At 38.6% G+C, this 24,390-nt stretch overlaps 1 protein-coding gene across 1 annotated transcript in view; it reads left to right on the top strand.

Moving 5' to 3' along the window:
• The window catches only part of COG7 (component of oligomeric golgi complex 7), a 70,577-nt gene that overhangs the window by 42,619 nt on the left and 3,568 nt on the right, over nt 1–24,390 (top strand). The window contains 13 exon segments of the mRNA XM_043976024.1: nt 1,360–1,403; nt 1,405–1,438; nt 1,441–1,467; nt 1,470–1,486; nt 3,244–3,265; nt 3,268–3,397; nt 8,051–8,167; nt 12,359–12,424; nt 15,937–16,123; nt 17,388–17,528; nt 18,989–19,072; nt 21,900–22,014; nt 24,091–24,234. Coding sequence (XP_043831959.1) covers nt 1,360–1,403; nt 1,405–1,438; nt 1,441–1,467; nt 1,470–1,486; nt 3,244–3,265; nt 3,268–3,397; nt 8,051–8,167; nt 12,359–12,424; nt 15,937–16,123; nt 17,388–17,528; nt 18,989–19,072; nt 21,900–22,014; nt 24,091–24,234 — 1,128 coding nt within the window.

Here is a 24,390-nt window from a genome sequence, read left to right on the forward strand (position 1 = left end):
GATTCATAAGGTATTCTTGGCGCACTCACTGGTCAGGCTTTAATTATGGGAGGCAGGAGATCCACTTTGGATATTGCAGAGAAGTAATCTCCAAAGGAATGGGATACAGTTGGCACCAGAATTAAGAGTTATGAGGTTGAGCATGCTGCTGAAGACAGGGTGGAGTGAGGTCAGAGGCAGATGAATCAGTTGCATTCATCTGAAGTGGCACTGGGTATTAGAGAAGAAGAAATCTTTTAAATATCAGCTATAAAGCCATTTTTAGGTCCTGGGATCAGAATACATACAGACAGACATATAAAGTGCCTACTATATCCAAGTTCTGGGGATACAAAGAAAGGCAAAAGACAGTCCCTACTCTCAAAGGTGCTCACTTCCTAATGGAGGAGAAAACATGCAAACAATTGTGTACAAAGGAGATACATACAGATAAATTGGAAGGGAATCAACAGAGGGAAAGCACAACATTAAGGAGGCTCTTGAGAGGCTTCTTGCAGAATTTAGGATTTTGTCTGGAACTCAAAGGAAGTCAGGGAAGACAGGAGGCAGAAGTGAGCAGGGAGAGAATTCCAGGTATGGGAGACAGCCTGTGAATATTCCTAGAGTCCAGGAATTGAGTATTCTGTTCAAGGAACAGCTTGTTGACTTGACAGATAGATATACACATGCACACATCTATATGTATGTATTTGAATACTTAATGATAGAACCTACTGTTTTGTTTTTCCCCCCAAAGCCAACAGGAAAGCACCAGAGACTAGAGGTGTACACCTGTATGCAGAGCTGTTTCCTAGTATAGCCTTATAGTAATTCACTTGATGTAAGGGATTTAGGGATGCCTAAAAACAGTAGGTTGTGAGGTAAGGAGCTGTTCTTTTTAACAGGCTCCTAGTGGAGAACAGGCAAGGCCTATGTTACTTAATAGTTTGTATTTGCAAGCCAGGGAGTTTATTGAAATGTTTTTAGAAATGATTGTTGATTGAAGAAGCCTCCATGACAGAAGAACCAGGTGACAAAAGCCAGGTGACATCATTTTAGAATTATTAGAGCATTTTTCTCTTTTTCTTTTTCTTTTTTTTTTGGGGGCAGGCAATGGGGGTTAAGTGACTTGCCCAGGGTCACACAGCTAGTACGTGTCAAGTGTCTGAGGCCGGATTTGAACTCAGGTACTCCTGAATCCAGGGCCGGTGCTCTAACCACTGCGCCATCTAGCTGCCCCCTATTAGAGCATTTTTTCAAGTATTTGAACACTAACACAGCAGATAGGAGTAAAAGGAAAGTTGCTTACCTACTGTTTTCCAGAAATTTGGTTTTAAATTTCTAGTTGACTTATCTTTTAAATTGCTGATATCCTTATAGGAGAACACAACTTGGTGAAGGTCATGGAACTGGTGGAAGCTGTGGTATGGCCCATACAAACCCTATCAGCTACGGTATGGAGAATGGAAGAGAGTCATCTCCTCATTCAGATAGTGCTGTCCCTTTGGTAATGGAATAATCCTGTACATTAATCATCGTATATTTAGTATTTATGTACTAGCTGTTTTGGTAGGGGTTGTGAGGGCTACAATACAGAGTCCACTTTTCTTTTTTCTTTTTTTTTTTTAGTGAGGCAATTGGGGTTAAGTGACTTGCCCAAGGGTCACACAGCTAGTAAGTGTTAAGTGTCTGAGGCCAGATTTGAACTCAGGTACTCCTGACTCCAGGGCCAGTGCTCTATCCACTGCGACACTGAGTTGCCTCTATTTTTTTTTTTTTTGGTGAGGCAGTTGGGGTTAAGTGACTTGCCCCAGTGACAGCTAGTAACTGTCAAGTGTCTGAGGCTGGATTTGAACTCAGGTCCTCCCGAATCCAAGGCTGATGCTTTATCCATTGCACCACCTAGCTGCCCCTCCCAGACTCTACTCTTTGTTTTTGTGAGGCAATTGGGGTTAAGTGACTTGCCAAGGGTCACACAGCTAGTAAGTGTTAAGTGTCTGAGATTGGATTTGAACTCAGTTCCTCCCGACTCCAGGGCTGGTGCTCTATCCACTGCGCCACCTAGCTGCCCCCCAGACTCTACTCTTAAGGGGATTTACAATATGTCAATGATAGAACAACAATTTCCTATTTAAAGATTCTCTGGCAAATAAGAGGCTACACATTCTGGAGAAACTGTTGATTTCCTAACAGTTATCAAACCTCTTTTAAACAAGCTATTAATTATAATATTTATAAAAATGAATGTAGATAAATAGAACTCACAGGCTGTCCTGTATGCTCATTGAGTGGGCGCTAACAGGAAAGCTATATCATTTCAATTTAGAACCATATATTGTTTTCGAGTGTCTAATATTTTTGACAATTTCAAAAAATGATCTTAACAGTGGTGGTCTTAATTTGCTATTTTTTATCTTCCCAGTATTTTCTCATGAGTGTTTTTTTGTTGTTGTTGTTTTGCCACTGGGCAAGAAGAGAATATTGTCATTGAGTGTATTTATTTTTCTCCTAGAGAATTTGATCACCACTAGAAATCTGATGTCAACTATAAAAAAAGAATTTGATCATGAGCTAGAAATGTGATGTCAATTTATTTTATTTTTTTTTTTTGGTGAGGCAATTGGGGTTAAGTAACTTGCCCAGGGTCACACAGCTAGTAAGTGTCTGAGGCCGGATTTGAACTCAGGTACTCCTGAATCCAGGGCCGGTGCTTATCCACTGTGCCATCTAGCTGCCCCTGTGATGTCAATTTAACTATAAAAAAGGAGGAAAGAAATGCTTTTCTGTCAGAAATTTGTTTCCACAGTCATACTGATATCTTAAGCTTATCTTCTATGGTTATGATTTCTAGGTGTTGCCACAGCTTTTGAGTATGTTCCTCTTAAATGACTTGCTTGCTGGTAGAATTTAGAGGTCCTAGAATTGAATTCTCTATTTTATTCTCCCTATATATTTATAGCATTGGTTAGTCTAGATCAGAGGTGTGCCACATTTGCATATGCAGCCAGTGGGCTAAATCCTGGCAGGCAACACTCCTGAGTGTAGCTTGAACCATATTAAAATGTAATTGGGACATATTTACCAAATAAATAAAAATGCAACAGAACACAGTATGTGGTTTTCTAAGGTTAGTATCAATATACAGTCCATAGTGATCCATATGCATGATTTAGTGGCCTTGATTTCTGTTTGAATTTGGCACCACTGATCCAAATGTCCAGTGTCTAATGCAACTTTTGTTTTGGCTTCTTATTTGGTCACCAGGAACATTGGGAAGTTATTGACTGTGTCAAGAGCTGAGCCATTCAGTGAATAAACTCTTTGGTTTGGCCTCAGGAGCTGTGGATAGATGCATCAAATTCACAGATGGATTGGGGACTTGTGGGCTTCTGTCATCCCTGAAATCTCTTTTCACAAAGTAAGGCAGTACTATCCCATGTGGAGAAATTAAAGCAGGAAGGAGCCCAATAGGTCATTTGTTCTAGTTCCAGCCCTCTAGGCAAATGAATGCCCAAGTCATGGAATTCTAAAATCTTGATAACTTATTCCAGAGTGAAATTGCTCTCATAGTTAGTATATTTTTCTTTATGTTGAACTGAACATTCTTTTGTTGTAAATAAGATTAGGGAGAGACTCCTGATCATCCCAGAATTTCTGAACAAGTTATTGAGAGTTCTAAAGTTCAGAAAGAGGGTTTGGTGACCAAGAGTGTGTCAGTGCCAGGTGTGGTTAGAGGATTGTTAACAAATTAGAAGAGATCCTACTGTGTTTTTAAAAATTATTTGTGCTAAACTGTGTTTTCTAAAATTATTGCTATTTATAAATTAATGGCTAGTGCATCCATTTTGGCAGTAAGCATTTATTATTAATTAATATTATATATTAGTAAAGTATTAGTAGAGAATTGACCGCGTGTCTCTCTAACTTCCTCATAGTTTTAAGCATTCAGGCCTATATACCTTAGAGCGTGCACCAAATGACAGCATTCAGAGCCAAGAGTGAGAGCCAAGATGGTGACCCTCACATGGTCAAGCCTTTTTATCCTCTTTTGATAGATACAGGTCATTATACATTGATCAGAGCTAATTGGTTAGCATCATTCAGTTCCATTGCTTGACATGACTTAATGAGGAAGTATGCAAAAGACCATGTTGAAGTGCTAAGGCAAAGTCCAGGTGTGGTTTAATCCCATCAGCTCAATTTAGCTAGAGAAAAAAATCAATCTCCATGTCTTTTGTACTCTTGGGTTGGCCTGGGGTCACACAACTAGTAAGTGTCAACTGTCTGAGGTCGGATTTGAACTCAGGTTCTCCTGAATCCAGGGCCAGTGCTTTATCCACTGTGCCACCTAGCTGCACTGAAATGATTGCTTTTTTGCAAATGATATGGTTTACTTTGAAAACCCTAATGGGTCAACTAAAACTTAAATAAAACTATAATTTCAGCATAGTTGCAGGATATAAAATAAAACCACATAAATCATTAGCATTTCTTTATATTCTCAACAAAACCCAGTAGAAGGAGAAATTCTATTTAAAATAACCCCAGAATGCATAAAATTTTGGGGAATCTGCCTTCCAAGCACAAATAGGAATTTATGAATATAATTACAAAAATATTTTTTGCAGAAATATAGAACTAAATTATCAGAGAAATTTTAATTGTTCATAATTAGGCCAAATTAATATAATAAAAAATGAAAATATCACATAAATTTATTTGGAACCATACCAATCCAACTACCAAAGGATTACTTTATAGAGCTAGAAAAAGTAATAATAAAATTAATGTGGGAACATAAAGTTAGGATTTTCAAGGGAAATAATGAAAAAAGGTGGAAAAGTAGGAGACCTAACAGTACCAAACCACGAACTATACAAAACAATAGTCATAAAAATGATTTGGTGCTGGTTTCAAAAAACCAAAAAAAGAGAGAGAATATAGTAGGTTCAGCTGCTTTAAAATTTGAATCAGTGAAGAGAGAGCTTTATTAAGATTTCTGATAGCACTTAGATTTAGTGGGACTGTGAGTTTAGGGCAATCCAGAAGTACTCTTTTTAGGAAAAACCAATTTAATTTAAAGTGAAATGACAAATCTAAATTAAGTGACCAGATAAATACAGATAATATTTTTATGAATGCTAGAGACCTATAAATATATAATAAAATATAAATTTGCTGAGAAGGTATCCATGATCTTTACCACAACCCCTCAAAAAAGAAATAAAGGGTCTAGAACAAAGGGATGTGGAAAGTTACTGAAGTGGTTAGCACTGGGTCAGGTTAGTCTGGGGCAAACTAAGAGAAGTAATAGAAGAAAGGAACATTGTTTGATGGAAAGAAGAGTGGATAGGAGGGAATTCTAGGCTAGGAAAAAGGCAGGTGTAATGAGTCTGTGGTGAGAGAGAGTAAAGCACATGAGGGAGATATGAATACCCTTTCTTGTCTGGAGCAAAGATTGTGAGGTGGAATGTAGCAGAGGATAGGAGCAATTAGATGAGGAGAGGGCCTCAACACAATGGTGAAGAGTTTTAATTAGGTAAGAAATTGAGAGCCATTGGAGGGTTCTAGGAAGTTAAATTATGTGATTAAAGCCACACAATAGGAGGAAACTTTTGTTATGAAATGTCACAGTATACTTCTTTTGGGGGGGAGGGCAGGGCAGTGAGGGTTAAGGGACTTGTCCAGGGTCACACAGCTAGTAAGTGCCAAGTGTCTGAGTCTGGATTTGAACTCAGGTCCTCCTGAATCCTGGGCTAGTGCTTTAGCCACTACGCCACTTAGCTTCCCCCTACAGTATACTTCTGTAATGAGTATGCTCACTATTACTAAACTTTAAAATGAAATTAGTGAAAAATGAAAATTGCAGAAAATTCCTAACAACTAAGGCTAACTTGAATTCTCTCTTCTAAAATTAATACTGGCAATTTGTTGATATTTTTTTCCTTCTTTTTTTGTGTGTGTAACAGATTTTATTTAAAAATTTTTGTTATCTTTTGTTTTTATATCACCTTAATTTCCAGATAGATCATTTCCCCATTCCCTTCCCAGAGAGCTATCCCTTTTAACAAAGATTTAAAAAGAGAGGGGGGAAAAAAGCAGTTCAGCAAAACTAGCCAATCTATCAACTGAGTCTGACAGAATATACAGTATTTTACACCCATGCTTCCCCAGTGCTGCAAGGAAGCGACATTTCCCCCCTTTTCTCAAGGATTAGTTTGTGATGATTCTTTCCCAGAGACTGACTTAGGAACTGTCTAGAGACTGTCATTGCTTAATTATCTTGCACATCTTTGACGCGTGAGGTTTGAGTACTGCACATGAGTTGTTGTATAGTATATCTTGAAAAATACATATTTGTCATAGTTGCAGAGGTGACAGTGTCATTTAGCCTCTTACAGCTAAAATATACAATGAAAACTACATTCCCCCACATTCCACTGCTGGTTGAAGATTCCCTGCCTTTCCCCAAAGTCCAGGAAAGTTGTTAACCTTTCTTTGGTTTAAAAGAAGGGACTACAAGTGGAGTCTTAGCTTCACAGCTTTCCTTTTTTCAAAAACTGGTTTATAAAGGTAAAGGGGAATCATGGGTAGGTAAGAGGATTTTGAAAAGGGAGTTATATGTCCCTTGTCATAATGATAGACTTTCTTTTGTGTGTGTGTGTGGGGGGGGGGTTGCTTTTGGGGGGGGGGGCAATGAGGGTTAAGTGACTTGCCCAGAGCCACACAGCTAGTAAGTGTATCAAGTGTCTGAGGTCGGATTTGAACTCAGGTCGTCCTGAATCCAGGGCTGGTGCTCTATCTACTGTGCCACCTAGCTGCCCCTTATAGTGATAGACTTTTAAGCAGTGTTTCCCACCTGGGCTTTTAGGCAGCTTCTCTCCCCTCTGCCTTCAGGATTTGAACCAAGAGGAGCTGTTGTATACTTCAATCATTTTAATGTTTCTTCTTTGAGTAAGTTGTAAGAGTTTTTATTGTGTAGACAAATATGTTAGGGTACTTCCTCACTTCTAGAGAACTGGAATAGCCCACAGGGGACACATGGCTCTTCTTTCTGTCATACAGACATTCTTGTACCAATACTGTCTTAACATACTTTATACTTTTGAAAACTACTTTAATGTACACTATTATCTTATTTTTTTTTCCTTATAAAAATCCTGTGAAGTAGGTAGGGCAGTTATATTATCTTCTTTGAACTAAGTGATATGGTAAAGTCCCTGATATATCTAACATGTTGTGATTTATGAATTAGTAGTAAGGCAATAGGTATTAGATAGGGATTGGACTCGGGATTTCATCGGTTCAGGGAATTCCCAGTAAAGAATGTCCCCCTTCTGCAGGATGGGACCTTCTCTATAATTTGTAGTCTTAGAAAGTGGCCTAGAATGCCAAGAGGTCACACGGTTTGTGTGGGCCGGAAGCAGTACCTGACCCAGGGCTTCTTGGCTCTGAGGCTGGCTCTCTGTCCGCTCTATCACACTGCTTCTTGGAGTGAGTCTGGAAAATTAAGAAATAGACGCAGAGATGCTAAGGGGGTGGTCCCAGGACAGAACAATATGCCAGTAGGGAAACTGGAATTGAAAGCACAGTCTCCTGGCCTCTACTTCAGTGCTCTTTCCACTCTACCACTCTAAAGTCATATGGAAATTTGGTTCCTACCAGCCTTTGGCCTCAGTTGTTTGTTCTTAGCCTGCATCAAAGATAAGAAAGGTCTCTGAGGCTTCTTTCAACTCAAACATTCTGCTAATCGGTGAGTTTAGAGCAGTCTAAGAACACTCTGTGCTACAGGATAGGAAACAGAAATGCCCTGGTCATACAGGTCACCAAGTCCAGCCTCCTCATTTGTACTTAGATGAGGAAGCCGAGGCCTAGAAGGGAGAAGTAACATGACCCACAGCCAAACCAGGTCTCCTGACCCTTAGTACAGTCCAGTGCAAGTTATTAAACATTTATTTTAATCAACATCTAAAGAAATGCTCTTTGATCAGGATCATGTATTTATTTCATATGTCTTCTAGATTTGAGGGGTTTACTGAAAACTTGTCTTTTTCCTTTTTTCCCCTCAAAGGTATGTATCTGATTTCACCAACACCCTCCAGTCAATCCGAAAGAAGTGCAAACTTGATGATATTCCTTCTAGTTCCTTTTTTCAAGAAGATTGGACGGCTTTTCAGAACTCTGTTAGGTAAAATGGGAATTGGGATTTAAAGAAAATGATTACAGAAAGCACAGAGATCTGTAGTATGTTTTGTGTAAAAATGCGTATGGATTATAATTTTTCTCTTTCATTGCCTTTCTTTTTTTAAAAGCAAAATGAATGTCATAGACAATACAAAAACTTCTTTCCCCATTATCCTCCACTGTCCATTCGTAGATTCCTGGAAGCTTGGAGTTGGGGTGGGGATAAGAAAAAGTTCTTTTGAATTCCCCTTGAACTTTAATGATGAGGGCAAAGCCAAGATGGCGGAGGAAAGGCAGTGACTTCCCTGAGCTCTCCCTAAGACCCCTCAAAATACCTTCAAATAATGCCGTAAGACAATTCCTAGAGCAGCAGAACCCACAAAATGACGAGGTGAGATCATTTTCCAGCCAGAGACAGCTTAGAAGGTTGTCAGAAAAGGTCTGTTGTACTGGGGGTAGAGTAGAGTGCAGCCCTGTGCAGCACGGCAGAGATCCAGCCCCAGTGTAGGCTGTGCCAACAAACCAGGCATCAGGAGTTTCTGAATTGGCTGTGGTGGCAACTGCTTCTGGAACTCAGCCCATGGACGGTGAAGAGGTTGAGTGGTTGGCTAGGGGGAAATTATAGGGGTCTCTTTACTGGAGCTGAGGCAGGACTCTTGTTTTGCCCATGCTCTGGTCTGGGTTGCGGTCTTGGGTGGCAGCCCAGGCAGGGGAGGGGTGCAGGCATGTTGGAGCTTGTAGCCACAGTGCAGCAGGATTCTTTTCTGGGTTGGAGGGCAGAGAAGCAGGCCAGTGGTTGCTTCTAGACCAAAGGATAGGACAGGGGAGTGGTGAACGTTCCTCTCCTTGAATCATACCACCTTGGAGGAACTAGGGACTTGCAGGTTCCTGGAGGTGTCTCAGAGAGCAGCTGCTCAAACCCCCTGAAGCTTGGGACAGTGCGCCCTCCACCCTCAAGCAGTGCCCCACTTTAAGAAGGAGTTAAGTCAAAAAACAGGCTGGGAAAATGAGCAAACAGAAAAAAATGCTGACCCTAGAAAGCTTCTATGGTGACAAGAAAGATCAAAATACACACTCAGAAAAAGATAACAAAGTCAAAGCTCCTACATCCAAAACTTCCAAGAAAAATATGAATTGGTCTCAGGCCATAGAAGTGCTCAAAAAGGACTGAAAAAGCAAGAGGTAGAGGAAAAAATAGAAAGAGAAATGAGAGTGATGCAAGAAAACCATGAAAAAAGTCAACAGCTTGCAATGCCGAACTGGCCAAATGGAAAAGGGGCTACAAAAGCTCTCTGAAGAAAATAATTACTTAAAAATTAGGATTGAGCAAATGGAAACTAATGACTTTATGAGAAATCAAGACACAATAAAGTAAAGTCAGAAGAATGAAAAAATAGAAGGCAATGTGAAATACCTCCTTGGAAAAACAACTGACCTGGAAAATAGATCCAGGAAAGGTAATTTTAAAATTATTAGATTTCTTGAAAGCCATGATCAAAAAAAGATCCTAGACATCATCTTCCAAGAAATTGTCAGGGAAAATTACCCTGATATTCTAGAAGCAGAAGATAAAATAGAAATTGAAAGAATCCACAGATTACCTTCTGAAAGAGATCTCAAAATGAAAACCTCCGGGAATATTATAGCCAAATTCCAGACCTCCCAGGTCAAGGAGAAAATATTGCAAGCAGCCAGAAAGAAACAATTCAAGTACTGTGGAACCACAGTCAGGATAACACAAGACTTAGTAGCTTCTACATTAAAGGATCAGAGGGCTTGGAATATGATATTCCAGAGGGCAAGGGAACCGGGATTACAACCAAGAATCACATACCTAGCAGAACTTCAATGATGCATAATAGTTTTTTTAAAAATTTTGAATGGATTAATACTTCTTTATCCCCATAGCCAAGTTTGTATAGAACCAAATGTATTCTTTTAATTAAAAAACAAAACAGTCCAAAACCTAATTGATTTAGCCCAATACTGTCTTCTGTTATAATCGAGTTGTTGAGTATAGTGAACAAACAAATTTAATAGAGTGGAAGAAATGAAAAGACATTTTCTTGTTTGGAAATCTAAATTTCTTTGTTAAGAATTGGGATAATTAATCATAAGGGAACATTGCATTGTCTGGAAACAGCAATGTGAGAGAGGAAGTGATTTGCCAAAAGGACAGTCAGGACTAGAACCTGTGTTTGATGAAATCTCTTTGGCTAAATCTTTAATATGATAGTCATCAAGCCATGCACACTGACACACATCCTCAGGAGTCTGGTTGGTTCAGGAACATCTGTTTAAAAAGCCTCTAAGTGATTTCAGCCTAGATTTGGCAAGGAGATTTGGGTCTGCTTGGAAGATGTATAGAGGGGGCAGCTAGGTGGCGTAGTGGATAAAGCACCAGCCTTGGATTCAGAAGTACCCGAGTTCAAATCTGGCCTCAGACACTTGACACTTACTAGCTGTATGACCCTGGGCAAATCACTTAATCCCCATTGCCCTACCAAAAAACCCCCACAAAAACCAAAAAAACTGATTTCGGGGGGCAGCTGGGTGGTGCAGTGGTTAAAGCACTGGCCCTGGATTCAGGAGTACCTGAGTTCAAATCTGGCCTCAGACACTTGACACTCACTAGCTGTGTGACCCTGGGCAAGTCACTTAACCCCCATTGTCCCACCAAAAAAAAAAAAGATGTATAGAAGTTAGCAGGGAACCATTCTGGTCTAAGTCTCCCTTGTTACCCTAGAGCAGACCCAGGCCCCTGCTATAAAGACCACAGTGGCCTAACATGCTAACATGTTTTGCTTCCCCTTGGTCCACAGTTTCTTAGTGTACATTGAGATGGTGTATACAAGGTAGTTGTGTTGTACCTGAAGGGTGATGGAATGTTTTAGTTCTCATAAACCTTCCTTAAGATGGAATGCCTAGATACCCTGGTGATAGGCATTTTGAGAGAAAGTTAAAAGTTAACCAGACTTGGGATATTTTTAATCCCCAGCATCTGTCCTGACATGAATTTGGTGTTAAAGGGCTCACCTGTTGAAATTTGAAGTCTGACATGAGAACCCTTGAAAATCAAAGGACTACTAAATTCAAATGTGACAGCTTTAGCAACTTATCTTTGAAGAATGAGTAGATTGTTTCTCATTGGATTCCGATGAAATCAGAGACAGAAAACTCTAAAATACAACCTTAGTAGTATCTAAGTTTTGTATAGTGCCTCAACAAATATTAAATAAAACATTCTGATCTTATAGAACACTCCCCCCCCAAGTATTTTATTTTTTATTTTATTTTATTTTATTTTATTTTTTAGTGAGGCAGTTGGGGTTAAGTGACTTGCCCAGGGTCACACAGCTAGTAAGTGTTAAGTGTCTGAGGTCAGATTTGAACTCAGGTACTCCTGACTCCAGGGCTGGTGCTCTATCCACTGTGCCACCTAGCTTCCTCCCCCCCCCCCCCCCCCGCCCCCAAGTATTTTAAAAAATGTTTTGTCAGTGCTTTTTTTTTTTTAAACACTTACTGTCATTTTCCCACCAACATCCCCCTTCTGCCAGCCATCCATTGTACCAAATAAAATCTCTCTGCTGAGAAGTTGAAGACATGCTTTCAGCATCAGAGCTCTGAAGTCATGATTGGATACTGCAGTGACAAGAATTTTGAGGTCTTTTAGTGTTATTTTCCTTTACATTATTGTGTTCATTGTGTAAATTATTTTCCTGGTTCTGCTTATTTGATCCTGCATTTGTTCAAACCAGTCTTTCTAGGTTTCCCTGAATTCTTACCTATCATTTCTTACAACACAGTGACATTCTCTTACATTAATATACCATAATTTGTTTAGCCTTTCTCCAATTGATGGGGACTTAATTCTTTCTCTTTCTCAAGATGAGATTCCTGAGGCAACTCTGTTATTTATTATTACTGGAACTCCCATAGCAGGGAAAACTGATCCATGGCAGAGAGGCTAGGGACAGGAAGGACCTTGTAAATAGACAGCATTTACCTTTTGTATTAATTACCAAAGGAGGAAATGCTTTCCATCAGGTCATTAAATAGTTAACTTTCCCCTTGGACATAGCATTACAAAATGTTGTGAATAGTCAGAGTTTTTTGTTAATAAGATAGTGTTTGGCATGTAAAATGTCATCATTCTGTGTACTTCAGTGTTTTAAGTGCTTTTTGTTTTGCTTAGGATAATAGCCACCTGTGGTGAACTTTTGCGGCATTGTGGGGACTTTGAACAGCAACTGGCAAACAGGTAAGGAAGACTGCATTATGATTTTCTGTTTAGAAGGAAACTTGATTTTAAAAAATGTGTTACATTCATTACAAATCTATTAGATCCAAAATGTACAATTTAAGACCTGCTGATCTGTACCTGGATTTAAAAAATCTATTATTGTTGTTTTCATTATCATAATCATTTCTGTCTTTATCAAACATCAAGCACCAAGAGAGGCCTTTGTTATATATAGTGCTAAAGTAAGGGTTAAGAGCATAGTTTTATTTAGTCATGGTCTTTACAGTCAGGAAGTCTTTAGGTTATTTGAGAAAACAATGTAGAAATTCCTCATTTAAATTCCAAAAATTTCATTTTTAACTAAGTTGCTTAGACCTCTAAACATATTTTTCCATAGAAAGAATATTATAAATAGTGGCCATGTCAGGCCTCAAATATATTGAATTCACAGTGTAGTCAAAGTATGGTATATGTCTGAATTTTAAGTACTGGGAGCAGAAGAGAGAAGAAAGATAGTTTCCTTGGCAAAAATTTGAGATAGGAAATTTTTACATTCTCCTTTTTTTGCCCTGATGCCCATCTCAGGAACTCAGTGACTTCATGCTCTTTAAGCCCCTCACTTTTGTACCTCAGCCAGGTCTGCCTTTCTCAAAGTATTTTATGTTCTAAAATTACTCCCCTTCCCTCCCCCCAAAGAAGCATTCCCTCAGTGTCAGTGATAGCTAGATGTTAAAGAAAAGCAATATGATTGAATTCACACTGATGTATTGATGACTGCTAACTTCTCAGTTATTGGCATTTCAAAAGAAGATTTTTTGCTAAGGTTAAAAAGTTTCTAATTGGTAGAATTTAAGGCAATATAAAAGTGAAATGGAAAAAAAAATGGAGCAGTATAGAGTGTGAGAGGGGAAGATGTTTTTGGATGGGAGAAATACCACACAGACCATTTGCTCTTATTTCAGATTCTGTCCCTGTGGTCAATTCCTTTAATCTATTTATGTTTTTCATATCTTCTCTCTTTTTACTTATGAAAGCATAATTCTTACAAAAACGCAGAGTTTTTCATAACTGATTTCATGGTAGCTACTTTGTTATTGGGGAAATTGGGACAGGTCAGGGGTGACTGTAGGTATGGTTTGTTCGTAAGTTGGGACTATCTTCATAGATAAACTAAGAAGTTATGTGAATAAATGGATTCACAAAATATTATGTGTATGTGCAATAGAATATACAAGTAACAGAAATGAACATTTACCATGAACATTGTTGACAATGAATGAGATAGAAATCAGATTCTGATCTCTCAGGTAAGGTTTCCTGGAAGAGATAGATATTTAAGGTAAAGTCCTAAATTGGGACTAGGTATTTCAAACATAGGGAAATCTGAGTAAAAGATTTGACTTCTCAGAGTTTGAAGCAGGGATTTCCTGTGAGTTGCAGGCTATCATGAGTTATTCATGACAAGGTGAATTTTGGTGATAGAAATGGAAAGGAACAGGCAAATACAAAATATTGTATGCTTAGTCTGCGATCCTATAAACATGGAGAATTGGAAGGAAAGACAATAATCTACCATGTGTCCTCTCTGTTAAGGAGAAAAAATGAGTGACACTGGGCTATAAAGCTTATCTTATCTCCCAATCTATCTAAAATATGGAACACAGACTTCTAACAAAGACCACTCCCTTAAATAACAGAGGCAGCCCCTTGGAATACTATGGAATTCATTTCAGCAGCAGGCTTGGAATTTGTCATCAACCTCTTGCAAGATTGCTATATTGTAGAAACTGATCATTTAATGTTTTTGTAGTGAGTAAAAGTGGGATTATATAGCTGTTAGCTGAAGGATTTGCCGTATATGTATGTGACTCAGATATGTGAGGTGTATGTTTGGTTTTTTTTTTCTGCATTGAAATGTTGCTAGTTCTTGGAAAGTTGTCCATAGACTAAAATGTTGGGGACTTATGTTAGAATCCTTTTGGAGTAGTTTAATAGGAAAACCATACTTTGAGATCCCATGTACTATGGGCCAATCACTTAACTTCTTGAAAGCTCAATTTCCTTATCTGTGAAATGGGTATGCTAATACTTAACATTAGCCACCTTGCAGGATTGTTTAAAGAGCAGCTCTTTGTAAATTACAGAGTGCTTTATGAATATAAACTGTGACATTCACAAGTTTTTACGGCCTTGATGAATTGCTGACAGCTTTCTTTAAAATTAATTGAAGGGGCAGCTAGGTGGTGCATGGGGCAGCTAGGTGGCGCAGTGGATAAAGCATCGGCCTTGGATTCAGGAGTACCTGAGTTCAAATCCAGCCTCAGACACTTGACACTTACTAGCTGTGTGACCCTGGGCAAGTCACTTAACCCCCATTGCCCCGCAAAAAAAATAAAAATAAAAAAAAATAAAATTAATTGAAGAAATGTGTGAAACAAAAGTATACATTTCAGTTAATTACCACAGGAAATCAGGTTATTTGAGATCACAGTACTATTGATTAACATCATATGAAATCAGATGATAAATTGGATTTTCTGATACTTCTCTAGGAAAGAAAAAGTAAAATAAGAGGAAAATGCCCACATCTTTCTTTGGAGACTATGCAGTACTTTACTTAATGTGATTTTTTAAAAAAATTGCCATCTTTTATGTTTTAAAGAGTTCTAACTCTACACTGCTCTTCAGTTTGAACAGTAAGATGATATATTGAAGTCAGTTCTATTGAAATGATTGAGGCTTATGTTACAACAACTATGCAAAGGAGGAATGGCTACCTGAAGAGCAAGGGAGGAAACTAATTTCTCATATATCTGATCTTCAATATCTGACCACCCCATACATTGCATATAGATTTCTTGTCTTTTTCATAAATGAGGCCTAAAACTTCATTTTCATTCAACTAAAGGGGAAATCTTTGAAGCATAAATCTAAAGGTACAAAGATCCCTCCTATACCTTCCCCCCCGCCACCCACCCTGGAAGTTGTTTGTGATTGTAATGGTTCTTGAAGACAGTCTTGACAACTGTCTCATCACACTTGAACCTATTCCCATTTACTCATGTGAACTTTTAGGGAGGCAGCAATGTGGTGGAAAGAGCACTAAATTAGGAATAAGAACATCTGAGGTCTTCAGTTTCAGTAAACATTTATTAAATATTGATTATGGCAAGGTACTGTGCTAAGGCAGTGGGTATACAAAGACAGAAACAAGATAATTCCTGTCCTGAAGGAACTTATATTTTAGCAGGGGAAGAAAACCCATAGAAAACCCATTCATATTTCTGTAGCCTTTTCTCCACAGTCATCCATCTTGTCCTGTTGAATTTAGCCCTTGTATGGCTTGTGACTGTGGGAAATTGCTTCACCCCCAGTGCTTTCATTTCCTTAGTTCTAACATGGAAATTGTAATAATCATTCCCTACTTGCTTCATGTTGATCTACTGGTGTCTCTCACACACACACACACACACACACACACACACACACACATTATGTCATAATAATAATAATACTCATTCTTATTATAGGATTTTGTCCACAGCTGGGAAGTATCTTGCGGACTCTTACAGCCCTCGTAGTTTGACAGGCTTTCAGGATAGCAACCTGACGGATAAGAAGACTTCTGTTAAGAACCCATGGCAGGAATATAATTATCTTCAGAAGGAGAATCCAGTAGAATATGCCAGTTTAATGGAAGTACTTTACACTCTTAAGGTATGAGGCCAGACGACAGAATTCTTAGAAACAAAAGCTTTTCCCTTGGCCTTAACTCTGGAGGTTTTTAGGGTCTGATACTCCGCCTCTAAAATAGTTGTTCTTGTTCATTGTGTGAGATTTATGTTGCTGCTTGCCCGATGGCATTGTTCTTTCCTATTTATACATTGAATCTCACTTAAGTCTGTCTACCTGTGTTAACTCTGAAAAATGTTCTTAGCATTTGGGGATAAGAACCCTTTCAACAAAAAGGGTGACGCAAATAGTAAATTGTGGTTTATAATGTGAATGGTAGCATTGATAATGTGTGGCCTACCAGTTTTATATCCAGAAATGTTTTCAGAAAATTTGGTATAAAAACTCTGTACCCATCTTGTATTGAATCTTGTCCAGTGAATCTTGTTACATGTTTTTGGCCACATGTATCCCTATGCAACTTAGTCAATCATTTTCCAGGCTACTACATACTTTAGGGCAGGATCAGATCTTAATGCTGGTGTGTCATCTTTATGGGCTTACCTGCTCTCTATAATCTGACCCCCTTAACTGCCTGTGTTTGAGCCTGACACATACATTTCTTAAAGTAATTCTGTAAATCCATTCATCCGTGTTTTTGTGATTAGGTTAAAATAACTTTGTTTATCTTTATTGCTAATCTGATTTATGTCTGTTTGTCTTAATTGACTAATTCATAATAGCAAAGCTAAGGTTACATTTTCTGTTGTGGTATTTTCTCAGGCTATTTAGAATTCCTTGAGACTTACACAAGCAGAACATATGCTGGCTTTTAGTTAAGTTTTATTGACTTGAATTCCTTGGAAATCATGGTCATGTTTATGTATTTAGTGTACATAGATGTTAAGCTAATCATTTTTTCCCTACCTCTTCCCCTGTTCCCTGGATAGCCAGAAGTTGTATAAAGATATTCCTTAAATTCTGTTATTTTTTCTGTCATTTTTCAAAAAGTTTTGCCACTTCATGTCTTTTATGGCAGTCTTTGTATAGAACTTTCTTTCTTTTTTTTTTTCTCCTTTTTTGGGGGGGTTTAAGTGACTTGCCCAGGGTCACACAGCTAGTAAGTGTAAAGTGTCTGAGGCCAGATTTGAACTCAGGTCCTCCTGAATCCAAGGCCACTGCTTTATCTGCTGCACCACCTAGCTTCTCCCCTGGATAGAACTTTGTATTCAGAGATATTATGTCCCATACTTAGTAAAAATTTTGCAATATTTTCTGCTTATTAATATGACCTTTTATTCTTACTTAGGAAAAAAGCTCAAGTAATCACAGCCTGCTGTCTACCTCTCGAACAGCCCTAACTCGCCTTAATCAGCAGGCTCATCAGTTGGCCTTTGACTCTGTTTTCTTGCGCATCAAACAACAGCTCCTACTAATTTCCAAGATGGAGGTGAGTTTTTGGAAGTTTCTCCCAGGGACCCATTATGATTTATTTCAGAGTCCTCTTTCCAACAGGAAGCCAACTATCTTTGGAACTCCCTTGGCTCTGCTTCTCATAGAATTAACATTCACCTTTTCTTTCTGGAGCCTTTAAGGAAAGTCCATCTTGAGTATCCTAGAATCTCATATTAAGGGCTTACTTTTCTTCCATAAGTTATTATTTAATATGATTTCTTGAGTTAATACCATTAACTTGAATCAGGTTTGTGTCATTCAGACCAAAAGTGAAAGATGAAAGGAAGAAACATTGTGAGGGAAAAATTGACAGCCTTTTATGCTCCTTGGGCCTCTGTTTCTCATCTGTAAAGTGAAAGGGTTAGACTGAATGGCCTCAGGGGTCCTGTCTAGTTCTAGATCTGTGATCCTCTGGCACTTTCTCTTATACTGCTTTGTAATATAAGCATTTATCTTACGTTCCCTATTAAACTACTTGAGGAAGGAAGAAGAGAAAGAGCATGTGTTTTAAATATCCTTTTGCCTTAGCACCTAGAACGGTGCTTTGCATGTAGGAGACACTCAGTAAATATTTGTTGAACTGAAAGAATACATATAGACATTTGAAATGTTAATTTGTAGTAAGTTAGAAATTGACTGACAGAAAGGAAAACATTGAGGACAAAGACATATTTGAAATCAGAGAAGGAAATTTAGAGCAGAAAGTGTGAACCAGGACAAGAAAACTCAGGGGCAGGGGTAGAGAAATAAAGAAACCTCCTCTATAAAGAAAGAGTCTTTCCTAGAAGGGGAAAAAAAATCAAGAGGAGTAGGTCAGTTCTTGAAGAAAAATAATATTAATAATAATGGACATTTATAGAGTGCCCAGGATCATAGGATCATGGATTTAGAGCTGAAAGTCATTTACAAAGCCCAGTCCTCTCACTGTGTAGTAGAGGAACTGAGACCTAGAGAGGTTAAATGACTTTCCCAGGGCCATCTCATTAATAAGTGCCAGATTTGGAATTCAAACTAAGGTTCTCTGCCTCCAAATCCAGTGGTCTTGCCATTGTACCACACTCTTTTAAGGTTTACAAAGCACTTTACATACATAATCTTATTTGAACCCATAACAACTCTGTGAGGTAGGCAGGGTGGGTGTTATCACTTCCATTTTACAGATGAGGAAACTAAGGCTCTTTGTGCTTAGTCCATGTGCACACTGATATGTCCATAGTCACATGGCTAGTTCTGTGTCAGAAATGGCATAGGAACTCAGGTCTTTCCTGGCTCCACTATGCCAAAGCAGAGCTTCAGGGTTACATTCCAACATATAAATGATCTTTTCTCTTTACTTCATCACTTCCTCACTTCCTCAGCCTAGCTTAGGTCCAATTAAGATTGGGTCATTGATGGACTCAGATGATTGATTAAAACAGAATTATTTAATAATATTGGTTTTTTCTCCTTTTTCAGAGTTGGAACACAGCTGGAATTGGAGAGACTTTGACAGATGATCTACCCACATTTAGTCTTACCCCTCTTGAATATATTAGCAACGTAAGAGACATAGCATATGGATTTCTCTGAGACAGCCGCAGCAAAATAAAATAGCTTTTGTTGTTTTGGCTGCTTGACATTCTAGGTTAAGTGGCTGTTTATCCCAGTTGTGTGTTTTGAACCTTGACATTTACAATGTCTGCATTTAAGTCACATTCTTTAAGGGAAAACTTAGTTTAAAAGGCTTTGGAAAAACCTAAGATAGCTAAAGGATGAAGGTGGAGTCCATCAACTGGGGAATGACTGAACAAGCTGTGGTATATGACTGTAATGGAATATTATTGTGCTATAAGAAATGACAAGCAGGATGATTTCAGAAAAACCTGGACTCATATGAACTGATGTACAGTGAAGTAAGCAAAACCAGGAGATCATTGTACACAGTGACAGCATTATTGTTCATGAGAAATTGTGAATGACTTAACTACTCTCAGCAATACAATGTTCCAAGCCAATCCCAAAGGACTAATGATGAAGCATACTATCTACCTCCAGAGAAAGAACTGATATTGATTGAACACAGACTGAATCATACTATCTTGTGCTTTCTCTCTCTTTTTTTTAACTTGAGTCTTTTTATATAAAAGGACTAATATGGTAATGTTTTACATAAAATTTTTTAAAAGGATGAAGGTGGAGTTTCATGAAAAGAAAAAAAATTAAGATACATTAAATACATTGATTTGTGAGAAAAGCTCCAAGATTAGAAGTTGGTGATACCCTTTTGATTTTTTTTTTTTTTTTTTTTTTTGCGGAGCAATGGGGGTTAAGTAACTTGCCCAGGGTCACACAGCTAGTAAGTGTTAAGTGTCTGAGGCCGGATTTGAACTCAGGTACTTCTGAATCCAGGGCTGGTGCTTTAACCACTGTGCCATCTAGCTGCCCCGTACCCTTTTGATTTTCTCAGTCCTTCATAGAAATAGGGAAAGTGTTGGCAGCTTCAAACAAATGAGCAATTTTTATTATTTTCAGTCTTGTTTCAGTCAGGTTATATAAAAACTTATTTGAATCAATTGAAAATAAATGCTAATTTCAAGTGTTCTGCTACCTCTCTTGGAAGGAGGGTAAACTCATAATGTTTCTCATAGTCCAGTGAACTGTTTGTACTGTAGCCACACCGTTGCCATTTATTTAGCACATCAAGGACCAGGTCCTTACAGATAAATTGTGTTGTCTTGTATCTAGAGAACCCAGTGAATAAGCAAGAAAGCAACATGTGGATTCTAGTTTATTTTCTCTTATTCACACCTGATTGGATTTCTTTTTTTCTGTAAAATTAGCACGATATTGACAACTTTCTAGAGATAGTGAGAGGTTTAATGAGATTCCATTTACATAATAAGTGCTCTTTGGAAAAAAGGTACTAGAAATGTATGATCATTGAATTAACTAGCACTGTAGATCATCATTGTCTCAGTAAAAAGAAGTAGCTCCTGTTTCTGTAGTCCTTCAAGGGTTATAAAATGGTTTAATATTTACAAAGCAGGTTATACCCATTATCCCCTTTGATTCTCTCATGTGAGGTGAGGGGGAGGCAAATGTTACTGTTCCTGTTTTAACAGAGGAGGAAAATGAGGCTCTGAGAATGGGGTGGAGAAGTGGGAGAAGTCTGAGGGGGTTAGCAGTGGTCAGTGCTGTATACAGTAGAACACGAGTTTCATCTCTAAGACTCTGTTTTACTGAGCTCTCAGAACCACAGTTTTGGTTTTTATACACAAGGCCGTAAAGGCCTATTTGTCGTTGTTTAGTGGTGCTTGATTTTTCATGACCTATGGACAATACTATCCATGGGGTTTTCTTGGCAAAGATACTGGAGTGATTTACCATGTTCTTTTCCAGTAGAGTAAGGCAAACAGAGACTTAAGTGACTTGCTCAGAGTCTCACAGCTAGTAAGTGTCTGAGACTAGATTTGAACACCGTTGTGAGCTGCCAAGAGAATAACAATAATGGGGTACACTAGCACTCATTGTCCGAAGCTAGATATAGAACAGCAATGAATCTCAGAGGCAGAGTTGCATATAGCACTGGGATCTGAAGTTATTACTGAAATCTTCTACTCAGAGAATGGTATTTATGTGTAGGCAGCAGGGAAAGGCCCATGGGTCATCTCTTAATCTTTTAAAATATATCTACACATAAGAACAGCAGGAAAGTCAAGAGTGCTGTCTGAATACAGTGATAATGATTACACAAACACACATGCATACACATAAGTCTATCTATTGCATATGTAGAATATCATAGGCTTAGGAAAGTCTGTAATAGTCAATGTAACTAAGTTCTGGAAAGAAATTGAGGTCAGAGAGCTCTTGTATTAGGATATTTTGTCTCTTATTTTCCTTTGAATAAGCATATTAGTATATTATATAATTGCCTGAATCCTGCCAATACAAATCAGATATGACAGCCAAAATCCAAGTAGATAAGCTGTCAGTTGGAAATACAGGACTGGAATACAGGTGAGATCTCTGGGCGAGAGGTAATGTAGATCTGGTATTCTACCAAAAAGAGATGATAGCTGGAGAGTCTCTTTTGTCCTGAGGGTGAATGAGATCACCAAGGGAGTGAATATTGAGAGAAAAGAGCAGCTAGGGCGTCTTAGTGGTTAAAGCTGTTGTTAACTTCAGCTCAAAAATGTACAATCAGATTTTTTTAAGTCTTTGAGTTTAAGTTGAGTAAGGACTTTGATTAAGAAAGAATGCTGATTTCCTTTATTTTGCTACCAGTTAGAAGAACAAACTAGTAACCTTTTTTTGTGGGCTAGTAAAATGTTTGTACTTATTACACCTGGACCTTAATAATAATAGTACTTTATTTTCTGTTTAGATTGGGCAGTATATCATGTCCCTCCCACTAAATCTTGAGCCATTTGTTACCCAGGAAGATTCTGCTTTGGAATTAGCATTGCATGCTGGAAAGCTGCCATTTCCTCCTGAGCAAGGTAAGAGAATCACTTAGCTATTATTGCACCTTGGGAAAAACACTGATCCAGATATTTCTAGCCTTGTGAGAAAAGAATACTGAATGTCACAGGATCATAAATTTATAGTGGGAAAGAATAGGTTATCTAGTCCAAAGCCCTCTCTTTTCAGGTGAGGAAACTGAAGCTCCTAGAGGCTAAATGATTTGCCCAGAGTTGCAAGGGTAGTAAGTTTAAGAGTGGAAATTTGAACTTGGGTCCTCTGACTTCTAAATCCAGCACTCTTTGTAAAATGCCATGCTGCCCTCCTATCAGTGATGCACCTGTCTGCTTACGATATACCCTCTTCCGAAATAAAAACTAATAAAATGTTGCACTGGATGGAACCTTAGATAGTCTTTGGAGTATTTTATGGATGAGGAAACTTGAGGCCAGAGAAAAGAAAACTCTTACCTCAGGTCTAGAGGTTTAATTCAGATTAGAAGCCAGTTCTTTTAATTCCCATTTTACTCTTCTTTTTATACCCCTCTTATCAGTGAACTAATTCACTTTAATAGAATTAACAGTGTTGGATCAACAATTGTCAAAAAGCTACAACAGTGGAATTGTGAGTGCATAGTAAGGAGAAAGTATTCACTGAGATGTTTAACACTGTTGATGTTTGTTACTCTGATGGGTATTTATAACAGAACAGGTGAGGGCTGATAGTATATATCGAAAAGCAGAGGGTGATAAGTTCAAGGTTCTGGAAAACTTTGCCTCAAATGGAGGGTCAATTGATAGGCACAGGTTGGTCACAGGCCTAGAAAACAAAGATAAATATTATGGATCTCAAGGGTGGAACATCAGAACATTCATGTTCTCTTTGAGTAAAGTCAAAAGTCCTTGGTGTAACTTAAGCAAAAGCATTTCTATGAAGTAGCTGCTATTAAAATTGAGGAAGATTGAAATAATTACAAGTCTTTCCACTGAAACCAAATCCAAAGTTAAAAGATATTATATTGCTGCTGCTGTTCAAAAACCTAGCTTTTCAACATCACTTTTTGAAACTCTCTTCCCCCTTGGCTTTTGTGATAGTTCTTCTCCTTGGTTATTCTCCTGCTTCTCTGACTGTTCTTTACTGACTCTTCTTCCCTGCCTCTTGACTTAAGAATGTCCTCCAAAGGGGTGGCTAGGTGGCGCAGTGGATAAAGCACCGGCCCTGGATTCAGGAGTACCTGAGTTCAAATCCGGCCTCAGACACTTGACACTTACTAGCTGTGTGACCCTGGGCAAGTCACTTAATCCCCATTGCCCCACCAAAAAAAAAAAAGAATGTCCTCCAAGATTCATCTTGCCCTTCTTTCCTTTCCTACAGTCACTCACTCATCCATTCTCACAACTTCAACTATCATTCCTGTACTGATGACTCCTAAATTTACATCTCCATCCCTGATCTTCTATTTGTGCTTCATTTCTCTGATTCCAGCCAACAATAGAAAATGTCCATTTGTATGATCTACTGTCATAGCAAATTCAGCATGTCCAAAATAGAACTTATTTTCTCACTGCTCCTCCTTCAGGACAGTTATTCCCCATTTATGTCAGTGGTTCCACACTTCATCTAATCTCTCTTTTGTAATGTCCCAGAGCAAGAGTTCTTAAAGTGGGGGTGGAAGGAGGGGTATTGACTAGATTTTACTGGGTCCAAGGACTTGCATGGGGAAAAAGATTATAATCTGGCCCCATACTGCAATCTAACCTTATTTTCTACTGCTCTATGGTATTCATTCTTCACTCCAGGTTCTCAAACATGCCATGCTCATTTCTTCTTTCATGTGTTATGTTGACCCATGTAATTTCCATACTTTTCATCTGCTCCCACACTTCCACTACTACTTGGAATACATTCCCCATTCTCTATCAAAAACTAATGTTTTGGGGGGCAGCTAGATGGCACAGTGGATAAAGCACTAGCTTTGGATTCAGGAGGACCTGAGTTCAAATCTGACCTCAGACACTTGACACTAGCTGTGTGACCTTGGGCAAGTCATTTAACCCTCATTGCCCCACAAAAAAACCCAAATCAAAACAAAAAATATTCTTTCTTCATTTCAGGGGATGAGTTGCCTGAGCTGGACAACATGGCCGACTACTGGTTGGGTTCGATTGCCAGGGCCACAATGCAGACATATTGTGATGTGATCCTTCAGATTCCTGAGCTGACCCCACACTCCACAAAGCAGCTGGCTACAGACATCGGTATGTATGGGGCTTAGGGTGGTTGCTGCTGCCCCAGTGGAGGTTTCCTCCATTAAATGCTTTCCCTCAGTAACTATGGTGCCATCTTTCTGGTCCCTAGGGGCAAATACATAGGGGTTAGATTGGAATGAGCAACACTAACAAGTCTGCTTCTCT

Source organism: Dromiciops gliroides, chromosome 1 (assembly GCF_019393635.1).
Source record: "Dromiciops gliroides isolate mDroGli1 chromosome 1, mDroGli1.pri, whole genome shotgun sequence".
Lineage (NCBI taxonomy): Eukaryota > Metazoa > Chordata > Mammalia > Microbiotheria > Microbiotheriidae > Dromiciops > Dromiciops gliroides.